At 46.2% G+C, this 19,036-nt stretch overlaps 1 protein-coding gene across 2 annotated transcripts in view; it reads right to left on the bottom strand.

The window, feature by feature from the left end:
• LOC105034892 (zinc finger CCCH domain-containing protein 11) overlaps positions 1-6,337 on the bottom strand; it is a 23,279-nt gene extending 16,942 nt beyond the window's left edge. For both annotated transcript variants that reach the window (XM_010910209.4, XM_010910210.4), the window contains exons 1-4: positions 5,896-6,337; positions 5,703-5,787; positions 5,431-5,577; positions 5,255-5,343 (exon numbers count right to left, since the gene is read on the bottom strand). In XM_010910209.4, coding sequence (XP_010908511.1) covers positions 5,255-5,343; positions 5,431-5,577; positions 5,703-5,787; positions 5,896-6,069 — 495 coding nt within the window. In that variant the 5' untranslated portion in view covers positions 6,070-6,337. The remainder of the gene's footprint in view (positions 1-5,254; positions 5,344-5,430; positions 5,578-5,702; positions 5,788-5,895) is intronic.
• Between the last annotated feature and the right edge of the window lie 12,699 nt (positions 6,338-19,036).

Raw genomic sequence — 19,036 nt, 5'->3', positions numbered from 1 at the left:
ATCTTTGTCGTTGAAGGGGTTCTCCGATCCCCCTCGGAGCAGACGGACTCGTCTACAGCAGCTCGGTGGCTGCTCGCCCTGCGAGCCACCGATTTCCTCCTTCTCCCCGCGGCGGGCGCCTCCGTGGGGCGAGCCCCCGGAACGGGGGCCCCAGTCGGTGGGCTCCTTGAGGAAGCCCGGGGGACCGCTGGCTCGGCATCCGAAGGAATGTCGATGGCCGGGGTCGCCTGGACGGGCGCGGCCAAGCTCGTCTCCTCCACCCTGGCCCTCTTCGCCGATCCGAAGGCCGTCGCGTCCTTCCTCTTCTGAGCTCTCATAGCCTTGGCGAGCATCCGCGTGGCTTCGGCGTCCATTGCTAAAAAAACAAAAAAAACAACAGGAAAAGAAAAGAAGAAAGAAGAAGCGGCACCGATCAGTCCAGAGTCAAAAAAAAAAAAAAAAAAAAAGAAGAAAAAAGAAGAGAGAAAGAAAGAGGAAGAAAAGAGCGAAAAAAAAATAATAATAATAATAAACAAAGAGAAGAAGAAGGCGAGAAAAAGAAAGATAAATACTTGCTGGATCCTGGGGGCTCAGGCCGATGTTGAAAAGAAGCTGCTCCCTCAGAAGGTTAGGAAGGGAAGGAGCGGGGTAACTTAGAAGCTTCTGGGCGGCCTGGAGGTCGTCCTCTCCCAGGCTGGGAGCCCGGCGGACGGAATCCCTCAGAGACCCCCAAGGGGGCAGACCCAGTTCCAGGGTCGGACAGTAGACGAAGAGAAATTTCCCCTTCCAGTTGTGAATCGAAGAAGGGGCGCCCTTCAGCAACCCCTTCTTACCAAACTGGGGGGAGAAGTACCACCAGTCCTTCGCTGAAGGATGGCGTTTGAAGGTGTAAAAATGCCTGAACAAGGAGAGGGATGGCTGGAACTCGGCTATGTGGCAGAGAGAGAGAAATCCTATCAAAAACCTAAAGGAATTCGGGGCCTCAGAGGCGAGAGAAATGTCTAAGAAGCGAAAGAAGGCGGCAACAAAGACAGGAAGTGGAAGCCGGAGTCCGGCACGAAATGCCTCCTGATACAAACAAAAGCGACCAGGAGGGGGAGCGCTGGCCCGGTCAGAGGGGCCAGGAAGCTCCAGGTCGTACTCCGAAGGAACCCCGTACCGAGTCCTTATCAGAAGGAGTTCATCCGGAGTCGACGAACATGGAATGGCGCCCGGCGCAAAAACCGGGCGGGGCCCTGCCCCGGACGCGGGTTCGTCCGCAGAGACAGGGACCTGGGGGTTCGAAGCAGAAGAACTCTCAGAACTGACGGGGGCAGAAGAGTCGGAAGACATTTTGAGCAGTTTCGGAGGGAGAACCTAAAGGATCCTAGAAAGGCAGACCGAAAGGGGAACGAGACGCCGAAGGCCAACTCAGAAGAAGACACAAAAGTAATGAAAAGAGGAGAAGCTCCTAGGCGGTAAGAAGAAGGTTGGCACTAACCTATATTGCTCTGGGGACCTGGGGAGCGAGAAGCGGGAGGCGCCTACGGCTCGAGAAGACGTTCACTAGAGCAGGCTCTCGAAGAGAAGACAGACGCCAGCAAAAAATCAGAAATGGAGTAGGACGCCTGAAGGGGGGAGGACGGGTTTAAATAGACCCTGGAATCCGACGCCATAATGATCGCGAATCCCCCCAGGCCAGTCCACACCCGACACGTGTCCCACTCCCCCTGGCAGGCGGCTAAAAGCGGCTGACGGTTGGCAGGACCATAATTGCGCCGTACCTAGGCCAGTGTACCTGCGGGATTTTCGAAGCGTCCCCTCGTACCGCTCCAATTCGAAAAGACTCCGGCACGCGCTCATTTAATGCCAAAATATCTGGAGGCGGCAGTGCGCAGAATTCGAAGAGACGGTTCCGGCTATACCCACCTCTCTCTGTGTACTTCCTTCGCTTGAAATTCAAACTCGGAAGTGGGGGGACTGGTGTTGGGTATAAAATACCCACAGCCGAAATCCTCGACGGAATCAACTTCGAGCGGCATAGCTCAGCCCGGACTCCTACGGGAGCCGGGCTCCACCACCGACATCAGCACAGCCCCGCTCGGACTCCTACGGGAGCCGGGCTCCACCACCGACTTCGAGCAGCACAGCCCCGCCCGGACTCCTACAGGAGCCGGGCTCCACCGCCGACATCAGCGTAGATCCGCCCGGACTCCTACGGGAGCCGGGCTCCGCCATCGATAGCAGTACAGCTCCGTCCGGACTCCTACGGGAGCCGGGCTCCGACCTCAATATTAGCTGCTGGTAAGCTTCGTCCGGACCCCTACGGGAGCCGGACTTCACCTTTAACTTTGATTGCAGCACAGCTCCGCCCGACTCCTACGGGAGCCGGGCTCCACCGCCGACAGCAAGCGCAGCTCCGCCCGGACTCCTACGGGAGTAGGGCTCCACCGCCGACATCAGCACAACCCTGCCCGGACTCCTACGGGAGCCGGGCTCCATCGCCGACATCAGCACAGCTCCGCCCGGGCTCCTACGGGAGCCGGGCTCCACTGCCGACATCAGCACAGCCCCGCCCAGACTCCTACGGGAGCCGAGCTCCACCACCGACTTCGAGCAGCACAGCCCCGCCCGGACTCCTACGGGAGCCGGGCTCCACCGCCGACATCAGCGTAGATCCGCCCGGACTCCTACGGGAGTCGGGCTCCGCCATTGATAGCAGTACAGCTCCGCCCGGACTCCTACGGGAGTCGGGCTCCGACCTCAATATCAGCTACTGGTAAGCTTCGTCCGGACCCCTACGGGAGCCGGACTTCACCTTTAACTTTGATTGCAGCGTAGCTCCGCCCGGACTCCTACGGGAGCCGGGCTCCACCGCCGACAGCAAGCGCAGCTCCGCCCGGACTCCTACGGGAGCCGGGCTCCACCGCCGACAGCGACGCAGCTCCGCCCCGACTCCTACGGGAGCCGGGCTCCACCGCCGACATCAGCACAGCCCCGCCCGGACTCCTACGGGAGCCGGGCTCCACCGCCGACATCAGCACAGCTCCGCCCGGGCTCCTACGGGAGCCGAGCTCCACCGCCGACATCAGCACAGCCCCGCCCGGACTCCTACGGGAGCCGGGCTCCACCACCGACTTCGAGCAGCACAGCCCCGCCCGGACTCCTACGGGAGCCGGGCTCCACCGCCGACATCAGCGTAGATCCGTCCGGACTCCTACGGGAGCCGGGCTCCGCCATCGATAGCAGTACAGCTCCGCCCGGACTCCTACGGGAGTCGGGCTCCGACCTCAATATCAGCTGCTGGTAAGCTTCGTCCGGACCCCTACGGGAGCCGGACTTCACCTTTAACTTTGATTGCAGCGCAGCTCCGCCCGGACTCCTACGAGAGCCGGGCTCCACCGCCGACAGCGACGCAGCTCCGCCCCGACTCCTACGGGAGTCGGGCTCCGTCCTTAGTTTCAACTGCTGGTAAGCTCCATCCGAACTCCGACGAGAGCCGGACTTCGCCTTTAATTTTAAATTGCAGGACTTCGCCCGTGCTCTTAAGGGAGCCGAGCTTCATCTCCGACGCCAACGACTACAGCCACAAGCAGACTCCGTCCGGACTCCTACGAGAGCCGGGTTCTGCCCGCAACTTCGGCTCCGAGAGGGTTCCGCCCGGACTCCCCCGAGAGTAGGGCTCCACCCACGACCCCAACCGCCAGGAGGACCTCTCCCGGACCTCAACAGAAACCGGGCTCCGGCCGCTGCCGAGCTTCAATCGACAGATCCACGCCCCCTGACAGGCCACCAAAACGACCACGACCCTGCTCCACTTCCTGTGGCGGACTCCGCGCAGTTCCATCATTCCCTGACAGGCCACAGTAACCATCGCCACCCTGCTCCACTTCCTGTGGCGGATTCCGCACAGCTCCACTATCCCCTGGCAGGCCACAATAACGGCCACGAACCTACTCCACCTCCTGCGACGGATACCATGCGATTCTCCTATCCGCTGGCAAGTCACGACAACGGACGCTGCTCCACCCCTCATAACAGATTCCACGTGACGGGCCGCGGTGATGGCCACGTGTCTGCTCCACCGTCTTTCGCAATCAATTCCCCTGACCATGGACGGCCCACTACCAGGCGGTTACAAACGTCGCCATCAATCCGTTGCCTCCTCCGCCTATAAAAGGAAGACCCAGATACGTTATTCTTTAAGCTCATTTTCCTTATCTCAAAACTCTGCTAAATTCTCCGTTCGAGCACTCCATTCTTGTTGAGGCAGAGAACTGACTTGAGCGTCGGAGGATCTTGCCGGAGCAACCCCACCTCCGGTTTAGACTTCCCTTGCAGGTCCCGGTGGCGTCCGCGGCTTCCCCGACTCCAGCTTCTCCGGCGCAAGCGGATTTTTGCACCAACAAATATCATAACTTATCATTTCGATTGAAAAAGAAATTTTAAATGTCCTAGATTGGACAATTTGACCGTTGCTTGAATAGTAAGCTGAACAAATTACTATAAGAGAAAACCCCCACCACGTTAGCAGCACACAATTAGCCACATCTCAATGCATAGCAAGAGCACTATCACCCTGGTGGACCCTTCCAAGCACCACCTAGGTATTGTTTATTGGTTTCCAATTCAAGAATTCAACATGATCAAAAAGCATGTAACCATTGCATTAGGATTTCAAAGAATAAAAATCCAACATGTACAATGACCCACCAATAGAAATGCAAATGCATCCCCAACCCTGCATCCACCCAAAAAAAGAGAGAGAGAGAGAGAGAGAGAGACAGATGGTAGCTAATATTCTACATAGCTTTGCAAAGTAGAGTTACAAATAACAGTCCATTTGTATTTATGAAAGATTACATAGTCAGTGGCACCTACAAATATATTAACACCAGACCAATTAAATCATCATAACTTGAAGACATAAATAAGTTAGCATTAAGCTCCTTTCATCCTTTTCAACTTTCACACACCTTTATTTCTTTATTTGAGTCAATGATTTGTAAGTATTCTCGCTTTTGTAAAAGAACAATAGATCAAGTCTTCGAATAAAAAATTGTCAAAAGACTCTTCCTCAAGAAGTTGTTGTATTTGAAAGCACGAAGAATCAAAAAATTGCTAACAAGATTAGCGGATAATGAAAAATTACCATCTGGTAACAAATGAGAACTATGATAATCATTAGAACACACTCAACATGTTCCTTGTTTTCTTAATAACTACCTCTATAAGTGTTCATAGGAACTAGCAAAATATAGTGCACGTCCAAATTGGGGAGGGCAGGGTAGCATACAATCTCAGTGGGTTTGTTTTGATTATATTCCTTCTTTTTTGACTCCACCACCTTCTCTAGCGTTTCTTGATCCCAATCCTCCATCGTCTCTAAATAACATTAAAAACAAAACCGAATAAATAAACTAACACAGAACAATTACAGAGGGATTATAGCAACACGTTTCCAGTTCCTACCATTAGGTTGATCGCGCTTATCGCTATAGAGATCAATCTTCTCCCCCTTCCTCTGGACATTTAAATCATGAGAGAACTTGCATTTAAACCCTTTCTGACACTGCCCAGCCTTGAAGAACTCACATAGTATAGACTTGGGATCGACACCTAATCAAGACATAAGAATCAATCAATGAGAAGCAATACTATAATTTTTTGTTAAAACAATCAAAACAAAAAAAGCTCAGCCACTGCCCGCAACACCTAGGTTTCATAAAAAAAATATATCATACCAACGGGGACTTTTGGCTGGCTGACGGCGATCTTGAACAGATCGTTCAGCTCCTTCTCCCTCGCCTTATCTTCTTCCTTCTTCTTCTACTCGGGATTTAATTGAAAAGGCATCATTTTTGTTAAAGATGGGACTTTTAGGGCTTTCAAGGAGGATTTGAAAGGGGAGAAGGGGGGAAGGATGGAAACCCTAACCTTGGCAGTGATCTTGGAGGGGTCGGGCTTCGGCTGGACGGTCTGCTGGAGGCTCTGGACGTACTTCTGGACATTCTTACTCTTGTTCTTGTTCTTGAGGCCGAAGGTCTTGTCCTCGATGACCTTCTGCTTCTTGGCGAGCTCCGCCTTAGAGGGCTGGCGCTTTGGAGGCATCGGTGGTGGCGATCAGCATCAAAGAGACCAAGAAAACCCTAGGCGCAGAGACATAAAGAGGGCGAGAGACCGAGGGCTGGTTCCCTCCTAGTTCTTTAGAGCTCTGATGGATGTCGAGCGGAGGAAGAAGAAGCGGGGAACGAAGGAGGTCTCGGGCCCGCTTTTGGTGCCGGGCTCAGAGACGAAATGGGGCGGGGAGAGGGCGCCTTTCCTATTGGAAGACCAGAATTGGGGTTTTCCCAGTTCCCACTCCATCGCTGCCTTATTTAGGTTGAGTTCTTTCACACTGAGCGGTTTATAGAACTTTGTACAACTCGTTCCAGTTCAAGCTACCTGGGGCTAACTTCGACCGGATTTGGGTTGGAAAGTGCTAGACCGGTTCCGGTTTTGATCATGCACAAGTTGGAGGCCCCACCCAATTTTTTTTTTTTTTTTTTTGGGGAACGGTGGCCCCACGCTCAAAAAAATTGGAGCCCAACCCATTACCATATCTCAGAAGCGAAATTCTTTATGCATCATGGATGGTACATAAAATCTGACATAAAGTATATCATCTTAATTTTTTAATATATAATTAATATATATAAATCAATTTTTTTTATTTAAAAATTTTATATGATAAAAATATTTTTATTTTTTGAAAAAATTATAACATTCTATATTCATATTATTACATCCTGCATTCAAAAAATCATAATTTTTATCCACAAGATATAATAATATAACACATAATATTATAATATGCACGAGATATCATTTTTTTTTTCAAAAAATAAAGATATTTTTGTCATTCAAAATTTTCAAACGAAAAAATCGACCTATAGGCATTAAATGCATGTTGGAAAGTGATTGAACAAAAATATCTTTTTCATATTATGATATCTTAGGCCATATTATGACATCTTGGACCATATTATGCTATAGGATACCATAATTTTTTTCAAAAGACAGAAATATTTTCATCATATAAAATTTTTAAATAAAAAAAATCGATCTACAGATATTAAATATGTATTGAAAAATAATGACTATATAGACCAATCAGATAAGATGATGTGCTCCATATTGAATTTTCTACATCGCCCGTGGTGCACAAAGAATTTCTCTATCTCAAAGATGTCAATAGGCCAGCTAAGCTCAAACCAGTCTCATTCAAGTATAGCCTGGATTATAGTGTGATGCCTATTGCATGAGAGCAGGATCCTATAATGCATATTGCACGAGATCAGGATCTTACTATAAGATACAACCAGATCCACATTGACCTAGCCTAACCTTACTAATTGATGACTTACGATGAAAATTAGTAAATGAGCTTAGAATAAAATAAAATCATCAATAATTTTTTCATAGAATAAAATAAAGTTATATTTAGTCATTATTGCTGTAATTTTCTGTCTTAGATCAATTTGGCTGGAATCGAATAGCGACCGTAGGATAGCGATAGTAGAATGGTGGCGGCAGGACCTGCAAAATAAATTTCTAATCAGAGTTGGCTTCGACAGAAATCCTCTAACACTCCAGTCAAAAATCTAGAATAAATAGAAAAGAGCGTGCAAGAGAGAGATTGCATATCTGGGAGTCCCCTGCTTACCTCTATTTATAGATAGAGATGAGAGCTACGAGGGAAGAGAGTTGGAGGCCATTCCAGCTGCTTTGACCGCATTACTCTTAGATTTCTGGCCTGATCTCCCAACATTTGGTGGTTATCGTTGTCTTATTCAACTCGTGGCCAGTTATTTTCAGTGGTTGCGTGATTTAAAAAGAATATGCGGGAGCTCCTAATCAACCCTTCTAAGTATACCAATCAAGGCCGACCAATGCTCCCTAAGATCGGTAGAAGCAAGGGTCAACCGATGCATGGGTCGGTAGCTGACCCTAGGTCGACTATGATTGAGGTTTGTTGGTGTTTTCGGCTCAAGCAGTAGAGATTTTCTATCTATAATATATGCCCCCGACTCCTAAGTCTGAGTCAGAACTGGGTCGGACAGAGGGAGTACATTAGATTAGATCCACCAAGGACATGCATCAGATGCCTGATCCCTTAGTCAGAACAATGTGTTCGTGTCACTTAGGCAAGATGAAGCATCACATCATCATAATTAACCAGGAGCCATCGTTAAGGGGTGTGTTACATTCAAAGCATCATGCACGTCATTTTAGATGTGCTCATAAATGAGTCGTCTAAGAGGTCTATTGGGCCAATAAAGTCATGCCAAGTGATGATCATCTAGCAAGCCTAGTTGAATCGACGTCCAATTCATGCCATTTGAGGTGCCTATAAGTAGAGATCCATCCCTTTCAGTTACACCTTTTAGTTCCGTCTTCCCCTTCCAGCTTCATGTCGCCGGCGTTTCTTGGACTTCCTAGGCAATCTCTAGCCATTTTCTCTAACAGCCTCAATCACTTGCTCACTCAGCCATAGGTTGGTCTTCCGAGCACATCCCCAGGTTCCTCCTTGTTGATGCTTGCTTCTCCTATTTCATTTGTTGGTTTTACTTCTGCCATCTTTCCTACTCTTTTCTTCATCTTTTTTACATTTAGCTTCTAGGCATAAGATGGGTGGATTAGATGACACAGTAAGGATTGTTCTTCCAATCCTTCTTCCTTGACATGTGGTCTCGAGGAGTCGAATAACAGATGTGGGGTCAAGGAGTCAATGCCCGGATAGTATCGATCGGTACTGGACTTGGATGACCTGAGTTTGTCATAGGCCTAGTTTGGAATCCCTTCTGAATACGAGTTGAAACTCCTAAGGCAAAGCAATCGAATTTGCGACCCTCCCCTTGGTCAGTTTGGTCTGTATGAAGAGGCCTTCTGGACATGGCTTAGACTTCACCTCCATCTATTTATTGTCCAACTTTTCAATTTTTTGGACATGTCCTTAAGTGTGGTTGTATCGAACTCCTGGTGTTTTGTGTGTGCTTTCCTCATCGCATATTTCTTGGCCGAGGTCTGTCCAACCATCCCCTTTTTTGATCTTTCTTCACCCTCAAAAGGCATCCCTATGCCAAAGATTGGTGGTATGTCTCCCCCCAAAAGGAGGTTTTATCTTTGATCGAAGGTGCTCCTTTCCCTGTTCATGGTTGCAAGGAGCATTTCCTTTTCATTTCTTCTTCTTCATTAAGGATTGAGGATTTGCTCACTAGGGATGGCCAAGAAAGTCGATCTTCCAAATTTCATCACCAGGGAAGGAAGACATTTCATGCTTTAAGGTCTTGCATGAGTATAAGATTCCATCATTGAAGCAACTATTGTCAAAGCAGATGCTATTTAATATCGGTCTCAATCTAGTGGACCCCTGAGGTGAGCATCAGTTTGATAGGTTGATCTTTCTTCTCTTTCTTTTTTTTTTTTGATTGACTTGCTTCGGCTTGATGTAGATATGAGGCTCGAGGAGCTTGAAATGCTGAAGAAGAATACCATGAGGAAAAGGAACACTTCAGCCGTTATCGAAGTCCAGAAGAAGCAAAGATCTATTGAAGTTGGGTAGACGATGGGACCGACCTCTCCCTGGATCTCATCCACTCCGACCAAGGTAATGCTAACTTCTCCGACCCAAACTCATGTTCGAAGCCTAGGCCTTCGGCTCCTATCCCTACCCTCTAAGTCAAGGGCTCTCATTGATCATCCTCCTAAGCTGAGTAGGTCAGCTCGGTTCCTACTACCACCCTAGCCGACCAAGGATCATGCATATCTTTGATTCCACCATCCAGTTCTATCCTAGAGAACTGGAGGGTTACCCATGACCTGCTCTTGAAGATCTTTCTCTCGGACAATCTTGAAAGGATGGAGGGTCTGAGTCTGAACCTCCAATAGAGGAAGGCAATAACCTCATTTGTTCGAGGAAGTTTTTCCTTAACTTGCTCTTTGCGCATTCTTCCTGCAACTAACCTACTTTTTCTTGCTTGCATAGTTGGGCCATTATATTGTAGTTTTCACTAATTAGATAAGGATGGCCTATTTAGAGGTCACCAATGTGCACAAGAAGCACGAAAAGATAGACTCAGCTATGGTGGAGGCCCGATCGGTAGTGGAGGCATTCAGGGCTAAAGCCAAGCATCTTAAAGAGATGCTCGAAAAGGCTGAGGCACTACGGGAGGAGGCCATGGCATCCAAGCTCAAGGTCGAGGCTAAGTTAGCCTTGGAAAAGAAGAGGCGCTGGATGGCACAGGCGAAGATCACCAAGGTGGAGAAGAAGGTGGAGAAATGGAGGGCCAAATCATGGAGGCGGGTTGCCTGGCAATGAAGGCCTTCTGCACATTAGAAATATTTTCTATTGAGAAGGTCAAGTTTGGCAAAGAAGTCTTCATCATCGAACAGAGAATTTGCCACCTGAAGGTATCAACTCACTTTTCAAAATTAGATTTATCTTTTTTAGATGATGAAGGAGAAGCTGATGATGATCAACCTCCTCAGAACCCATGGTCACTAAAGAGAAGCCACAGTTGGAGGCTGTGACCACCGAGGTGCAACCACAGCTTGAGCTTGTGGTTGTCGAGGAGCCACCTTCATCGATGCCAACATCTTTGATCAAGTGGTGACCATCATTTCGAGTTCCTCGATTGATCCTCAACCCAAGGTTGTAGACACCTCAACTTAGGCCTTAAATTCCTTGTAGTCTTTTGCTTTCTTTTTTCTATTTAGTTTGTTGAGTCATGTAAAAAATAAACTTTTTACTCTAATGAAAAAGCTTTTTTACCTCTAAAGCTCCCTCCTATCTCTTATGATTTTGCCACACCTTTGTTTTATCTCTATGCAGTCAAATTGATGTTAGATGTATATCCTAGAAGCCAATTGTTGGCTGACGTATTGTTCATTCTATAACATAAATTTATACTTTAAACTATTGATTTAATCAATAAAAGACAAGTTTTCTTTTTCCATTCAAGTGTTATATGTCCTTGAATCATCCTCAGAATTGATGTTACGATATATATTCTCAAGTATTGAGAATTAGAGTCATGTATGATCGATTCCTAAATTACTCCCAATCATAAGCCAGTCATGGGATGGTGATCGATCCAGATAGATTGACACATGGTTCACTTTTTTCAGGATAGATGAATCTCTAGTTTATGGTGTAGAGACACTGAGCGGTAAGTACAGATAGTTGTTAGAGAATAACTAGTACTGAGCGTGATCATACGAGAGATCACATAGATTTCTATCCAATCGTCAGTGATCATCTCGATGCTGTAGTTGTGTAACTGATCTTTTAACCTATAGTATCATAGTTGCTCATAGTAAGACTACTGTAGTTTGACTATACATAAGCATTGACTCAATTATGAGTTTTTGTAGTAGATGTTAGCTTCAATTTATTAAGCTGTGCGAGTAACATGTGCATTTAGATAGGATCTATCGATCTTGATAAAGAAGAGTAGTCCTATGAGACTTGAGAAGCAGAGTCCACAAGTCTGGAGAAGAAATAGACATGTCGTGCGCCCTATGAAGGACGGACCGAAAAGGCGGGCTATGGGCATAGCAGTTTGATTGATGAAAAAAAAAATTTATTTGAAATCACTAATGGACTAAAGCTGATCGAATCTGTCATATGACTGATGATGAGCTTTGATGATTTATCCATAACCTACCATCTAATCGGGACTCACGATAGAAGGACTATATCATATATTAACTATACTTAGAGATTCTATTTTGATTCTACTGGATTGTCACTACATATTGCTAAATATTACTGGTAGATTGTGAGAGCTTAATAGGATCATTTTGGATCAATAAACTTTGTCGAGTTAGAGTGAAACTATTCCAATCCACCGAAAGGAGTTTCAGTAATACCTATAATAGAGATCATGGTATGTCTTACTACCAGATAGAATTGAACCTATAGGGTCACACATAAAGAAGGAAGACCTTGATTAGTTATAATTGAACTTATGAAAAACTAATTAATATAGATTTAGAAAAATCCTATTAGGTTTATGTTAACCTTGTTAGCACCTGGTTGAACCTAATTTCTCTTGTAGTTGGTTTGCTTATATAATAAGTATTGACCAATTCCTACATTTGATTTGAACCTAATGGAATATGGTCTCCAATGGTTGGATGCTTAATTTATGGCTTGAATTAAATCAAGAAAGAATTTTTTGATTTTATTCATCTTGATTTGATCAAGAATCCTTGAAGTGAATTTATGAAACCATGTAGGCTGATTTGTGAGTGTTTAATTGGATCCCATATTATGGGATGCCTAGCACTGGATGTAAACATGGGTGATTTATGGGTGTTGCTCCATTTATTTGGTCCAAGTATATTATGACTAGGACTTCTAATATGATTAAGAGGAGAGATCCTAACCTGATTAGGATACCCTTATGTTGTCTATTTAAAGGACCCTAGCCTTACTTCTCACATAATCTCATAACTCCCATCCTTACCGTCACCTATTACTGTGCCCATGCCTCTTCTCCTCTCTCTCTGGCCCATGCCCTCTCTCTTTTTAGGCATCCCTCTTGGAGATAGAAGAGAGATGGGTGGCATCCCTTTTGCTTAGTATCAAGTGTTGGCGCCAAGTTGTTGGTGGTTTTCTTTCTCTTCCTCTCAAGTTGTTGAAAGTTAGTTACAACCACTTCTTATTTTTTTATTCTTTTTGATTAGTTAAGAGATCAAGAAAGATTCTTGGCTTCTTCAAGAATTAAGAAAAGAAAGATCAAAAATGATTCAAGAGTTGATCTCTATCCAGGCTTGGTTCAAGCCTATTCAGGCCTTTGATTCAAACAATCAAGATCCAAGAGAAAATAATTGAGGTCAACCCAATGGATACTGATAAGTCATATATTTTTACATATATTTTAGATATTTTTGATAATTAATGATGCTAACATCTTCTAAAAAAAATTTAATTTCATAAATAAATTAGATTTTATTATAAAAATAAATAATTAAAAAAAATAAAATTAGAGTATATTTATGAAAATAGATGTTAAGCCAATTGAGCAATTTAAGTACTAAAATAATTAAAAAATTAATGAGAAATTTAATTCATATTTTTTTATTTTTCAGGCACAAAATTCGAGCAAAATTAAGCCAAAATATCTCAAAAATATTAAGATTTGATGTCCTAAGATTCAGTTCATATTGAGCCCACAGTGAGGTTTGCGACAAAAAATGAAGTCCAACGAGCCTAAGATCACCCCAAACGAAGTCTGGATGAAGGAGATATGTTCGATTGAAGTTGGTGCAAAGTTTGGAGTGGTAGAGGACCGACGGTGGCCGATGGTGGGCCGACGGAGTGGCGGTGCGTGGCCCAAGCATGGCAGCACATGGCCCCGGTGCAGCCTAGTGCGCAGCCCAGGCCCGAGCGCATGCGCATGGGGTGCGGCCCAGGTCCGGTTGTGCATGCGCAGGTGCTACCCCAGCCCATGCGAGCCCATGCGAGAGCAGAGTAGCCCGATCCACCGTGGACCGAGCGGTGCACAGAGGGGTCTGTGGACCACAAGACCATTTTCCTTCAGTTTCTCATGGTCCACCATGGATCGGAATATTTTCTCGCACATTTCTCACGGTCCATGACTTATTTCATCGATCAGTGCACGATTGTGTGGTTCTGGGTGTTATCGATCGAGATCCAACGGTCCAGGGAGTGTTTTTAGGCAGTGTTAGGAGTCTTAATTCTGTTGTTTCATGGATTTAAGCCTTTAAAAGTCTTTTTGATTTGTTAACAGATGCGCATGGTGGTGGTTTCGTTCGACAAAACACTCGAGAACAGGGGCGGTGCCAATAGAAGCAGGAGTAGAGGCTCCAGAGAGGCTCCTGGACAGCGGTCGCTTCAGGAGTTTGAGGGTCTTCCTAGAGAGAGAGCTTTTGTGAGGAAGAACTTTCTGTAAGGGAGAGATTGGGTGTACTAGAGTTGAGGGTGAGATCTCCTCTTGTAATATTTTTTTTTCTCATAGTGAAGTTTGCATGCCCTATAGAGACGAGCCTTTTTTGGTTGATTCATATATTTAATTATTTCTATTTTATTTCTTCTTTCTTCCTGCTGCAATGTGCAGTATCGAAAAGATCCTGGGAGGTAGTGTCCTGGCCAAACATCCACCTACAAGTAGTATCAGAGCGAAGTGGTACAAAGATGCAAATTACAGTAGTAGTGAGCAAGATTGAAGATGGAGAAGACAGGATCAATCAAGATAGAGATCAACAAGTTTGATGGAAAGAGCAATTTCTCCTTGTGACAAGTAAGGATGAAGAACGTGCTCATCCATCAAGGATTGATCGATGCTCTCTTATGCGAGGAGAAGCCGACCACCATAGAGGTGCAGAATTGGAGACAGCTACAGATGCTGGCGGTGAGTACCATCCGCATATACCTAGAGGATGAGGTGGTGATCTATGTGCTAGGTGAGACTTCCCCGACGGTGCTATGGTCGAAGCTCGAAGAGTTGTACATGATGAAATCTCTCACCAACACTCTCTTCCTCTGGAGGTAGTTCTATCAGCTGCGGATGTTTGAGGGATAGAGCATGCAGGAGCATCTAAGCAACTTCCAAAAGACCCTCACCGACCTCCTCAGTGTTGGCGAGAATGTTGAGGAGAAGATTAGGGTGCTAGTTTTTCTAGCATCACTTTCTCCTTCATATGAGTTCTTGGTAACTGCTCTTCTAGTGGAGAAAAGCACCATCAAGATGGATGAGGTCACCACTGCGATTTTTCAAAATGAGATTCTTAGGAGAGAGAACCCAGCTTCGAGCTCAGATGGTGGCAGCTCAGCTTTGATGGTTTCTGAAAGAGTAGGAGGCGGTAGATGGAGTGACAGGAGATCGCAACAAGGGCAGTCCAAGTTCAGGAGGGACTTTAGCAAGATCAGATGTTACTGGTGTGACGAGTTGGGGCATCTAGCCAGAGATTTCTCTCAACTCAGGGATCGAATGAGGGCTACTACAGCGACGGCCAGTAGTGATGTAGAGAGAGATATCCTGGAGATATCTGACGAGGTATCTACTTCTTTCCAACAGTGGATCTTAGATTTTGCATGCATCTATCATGTATGTTGCAGAGAGGAGCAGTTTGACTCTCTGGAGAGCAGTGAGGGCACTGTTTATCTGTTGGATGGATCGAGTTGTGCGATCAGAGGAATCAGGATGGTCAGTTAGAGGACACACGATGGCGTAGTGAGGAGATTGGGAGAGGTTCGATACATACTCAATTTTAGACAGAATCTTATCTCACTGAGTAGATTAAATTCGAGAGGCTACAGGATAGTAGCTGGTGAAAGAATCCTAAAGGTACTATGTGGTGATAGGATTATTTTGGAGAGGAAGAAAAAGAAGAGAGGACATTATTACCTGATGGGAAGTCCGGTGCGAGGTAGAGCTTCAAGAGCCAGGAGGAGTCCAGAATGAGGTGGAGCTCCAAGTGGAGGTGGATTGGGCACGAGATGCTTGACTCGAAAGGATGAAAGATGATATCGCAAGATCAGATTTCTATTGCCCCAGGATGATACCCCAAGCAGGTCTCAGGTCAGAAGGAGCACAACATATGATGGAGATGGGATCGAGCGATCTGGCTTGACTCCCATGTCTGCCCATCCATGATCAGCATGCGATTGCCTCAGGATATGGGGGTGAGGAGATCCAGAAGCTCTCGAAGTTAGGAGAAGGTCGAATGTTGAGTCGAGGTAGAGATTGTTAGAATTTGATATCTTGAGATTCGGTCTATATTGAGCCCACAGTAAGGTCTGTGATAAAAAATAGAGTCCAACGAGCCTAAGAATACCCCAAACGGAGTCCAGATGAAGGAGATACGTTCGATTAAAGTTGGCACAAAGTCCAGAGTGATGAAGGACTGACGTCGGCCGACGGTGGGTCGGTGGAGTGGTGGAGTGGCGGTGCATGGCAGTGCATGGCCCAAGCGCACAGTGCGTGGCCCGGGCATGCATGGTGCAGCCCAGCGCACAGCGCACAGCCCGGCCTGAGCCCGGGCGTGCGCGTACGGGCGCGGCCCAGGCCCACGCGAGCCCTCGCGAGAGCAGAGTAGCCCGGTCCACTATGGATCGGGTGGTGCACAGAGGGGTCTGTGGACCGCGAGACTGTTTCCCTTCGATTTCTCACAGTCCACCATGGACTGGATCAGGCGATGCACAGAGGGGTCTATGGACCACAAGACTATTTCCCTTCAGTTTCTCACGGTCCACCATGGACTGGAGCCATTTCTCGTGTGTTTCTTGCGATCCATGGCTTATTTCATGGACTGGTGCACGATCGTGTGGTTTTGGATGTTGCCGATCCAGATCCAACGGTCTAGGGAGGGTTTTTGAGCAGTGTTAGGAGTCCTAATTCTGTTGTTTCATAGATTTAAGCCTTTAAAAGGCTTTTTGATCTATTAACAGATGCGCATGGTGGTTGTTTCGTTCGACAGAACACCCAAGAACAGGGGCGGCGCCAATAGAAGCAGGAGCAGAGGCTCCAGGGAGGCTCCTGGATCACGGACAGCGGTCGCTTCAGGGGTTCAGGGGGGGTCTTCCTAGAGAGAGTACTTTTGTGAGGAAGAACTTTCTGTAAGAGAGAGATTGGGTGTACGAGGGTTGAAGGTGAGATCTTCTCTTGTAATATTTTTTTTCTCATAGTGAAGTTTGCATGTCCCGTGGAGGCGAGCCTTTTTTTGGCTGATCCACGTATTTGATTGTTTCTGTTTTATTTCTTCTTTCTTCCCGCTGCAATGCGCGGTATCGAAAAGGTCCTGGGAGGTGGTGTCCTGGCCAGACATCCACCTACAAGTGATATCAGAGCGAGGCAATATAAGGATGCAAATTAAAGTAATGGTGAGCAAGATTGAAGATGGAGAAGACAAGATCAATCAAGATGGAGATCAATAAATTTGATAGAAAGAATAATTTTTTCTTGTGGCAGATAAGGGTGAAGGATGTGCTCCTCCAACAAGGATTGATCGATACTCTCTCATGCGAGGAGAAGTCGACCACTATGGAGGTACAGGATTGGAGATGGCTACAGATGCAGACGATGAGTACCATCTGTATGTACCTAAAGGATGAGATGGTGATCCATGTGCTAGGTGAGACTTCTCCGACGGTGCTATGGTCGAAGCTCGAAGAGTTATACATGGCAAAATCTCTCACCAATACTCTCTTCCTCTGGAGGTAGTTCTATCAGCTGTGGATGTCTGAGGGACAGAACATGCAGGAGCATCTAATCCACTTCCAGAAGATCCTCACCGATCTCCTCAGCGTTGACGAGAATGTTGAGGAGAAGATCAAGGCATTCATTTTGCTAGCATCGCTTCTCCCTTCGTATGAGTCTTTGGTGACTGCTCTTCTAGTGAAAAAGAGCACCATCAAGATGGATGAGGTCACCATTGTGATTCTCTAGAATAAGGTTCTTAGGAGAGAGAACCCAGCTTCGATAGTTTTTGGAGTAGGAGACAGTAGATGGAGCGACAAGAGATCACGATGAGGGCAGTCCGAGTCCAAGAGAGACTTAAGTAAGATCAGATGTTACCGGTGTGACGAGTTGGGGCATCTAGTTAGAGATTATCCTCAACTTAGGGATCAGATGAGGGCTATTGCAGCAACGGCCAGTAGTGATACAGAGGGAGCTGTCCTGGAGATATCTGATGAGGTACTACTTCTTCCCAATAATGAATCTTAAATTTTGCATGCATCTATCATGTATGTTGCAGAGAGGAGTAGTTTGACTCCCTAGAGAGCAGTGAGGGCACTGTTTATCTGTCGGATGGATCAAGCTGTACGATCAGAGGTATCAGAACGGTCAGCTAGAGGACACACGATGGTGCAGTGAGGAGATTGAGGGAGATCCAATACATACTCAATTTCAGATAAAATCTTATCTCACTAAGTAGACTGTATTCAAGAGGCTACAGAACGATAGCTGGTGGAGGAATCTTAAAGGTGCTACGGGTGATAGGATTGTTCTGGAGGCAAAGAAGAAGATGAGAGGACATTATTACCTAGCAGAGAGCCCAGTATGAGGTAGAGCTTTAGGAGCCAGGAGAAGCCCAGAGCGAGATGGAGCCCCAGGTGGAGATGGATCGGGTACGAGATGCGAGACTTGAGAGGATGAAAGGCAATATCGCAAGGTGAGATTTCTATTGCCGCAGGATGATACTCCAAGCAGATCTCAGTTTAGAAGGAGCACAACATATGATGGAGATAGGATCGAGCGATCTGGCTCAACTCCTATGTCAGTCCATCCATGATCAGCAGGTGATTGGCCCAGGGTATGGGGGCGATGAGATCCAGAAGCTCTCAAAGTTAGGAGAAAACCGAATGTCAAGTTGAGGTGAAGATTGTTAAGATTTGATATCTTGAGATTCGATCTATATTGAGCTTACAATGAGGTCTGTGATAAAAAATAAAGTCCAACAAGCTCAAGATCACTCCAAACGGAGTCCGGATGAAGGAGATATGTTTGATTGAAGTTGGTATGAAGTCTGAAGCGATAGAGGTGTAGCGAAAATTTAGTGCAGGGGCAAAATGATAATTTTAAATCTCTATCAAAATTACTATTTTACAGTAAAATTATTAATTAATCTCATTAATTAATACTAATTAACCCTACACTATGATCTAAATATGATACAACAGCATGCATTTAAATTTAAAATTTAAATTTGAATCAGTAAACCTTTTACAGTACTGTGTTCAGAACACATCACCTTTTGCGGAAAGCCGATCACCACAATCTGATCATCGTCGAAGGGCTCTGATCATCACGTCACAGCCACACAAATATCTGGCCTCTGTGGATCGTCCACACGAAGCTCCCGTCTGATCAGCTCCTCACGAATGCTAGTTCGTGATTTCATCCTTTTGATGGCAGATGTTGATCGAACTCCTTCGATCAATGTGTGCCAACTTCTTGGATGCTCTGGATTATTTGCACAGTTGCTTGAGAGGCTGATGGATCTCTCCTTAAAATTTGGTGGACTCACGACACTTGTGGCACACCAATCTCACTTCCCGAACCCTAGG

The sequence above is a fragment of the Elaeis guineensis genome, chromosome 10 (assembly GCF_000442705.2).
Source record: "Elaeis guineensis isolate ETL-2024a chromosome 10, EG11, whole genome shotgun sequence".
In the NCBI taxonomy this organism is placed as follows: Eukaryota; Viridiplantae; Streptophyta; class Magnoliopsida; order Arecales; family Arecaceae; genus Elaeis; species Elaeis guineensis.
This window is presented reverse-complemented; position numbering and strand designations above follow the sequence as displayed.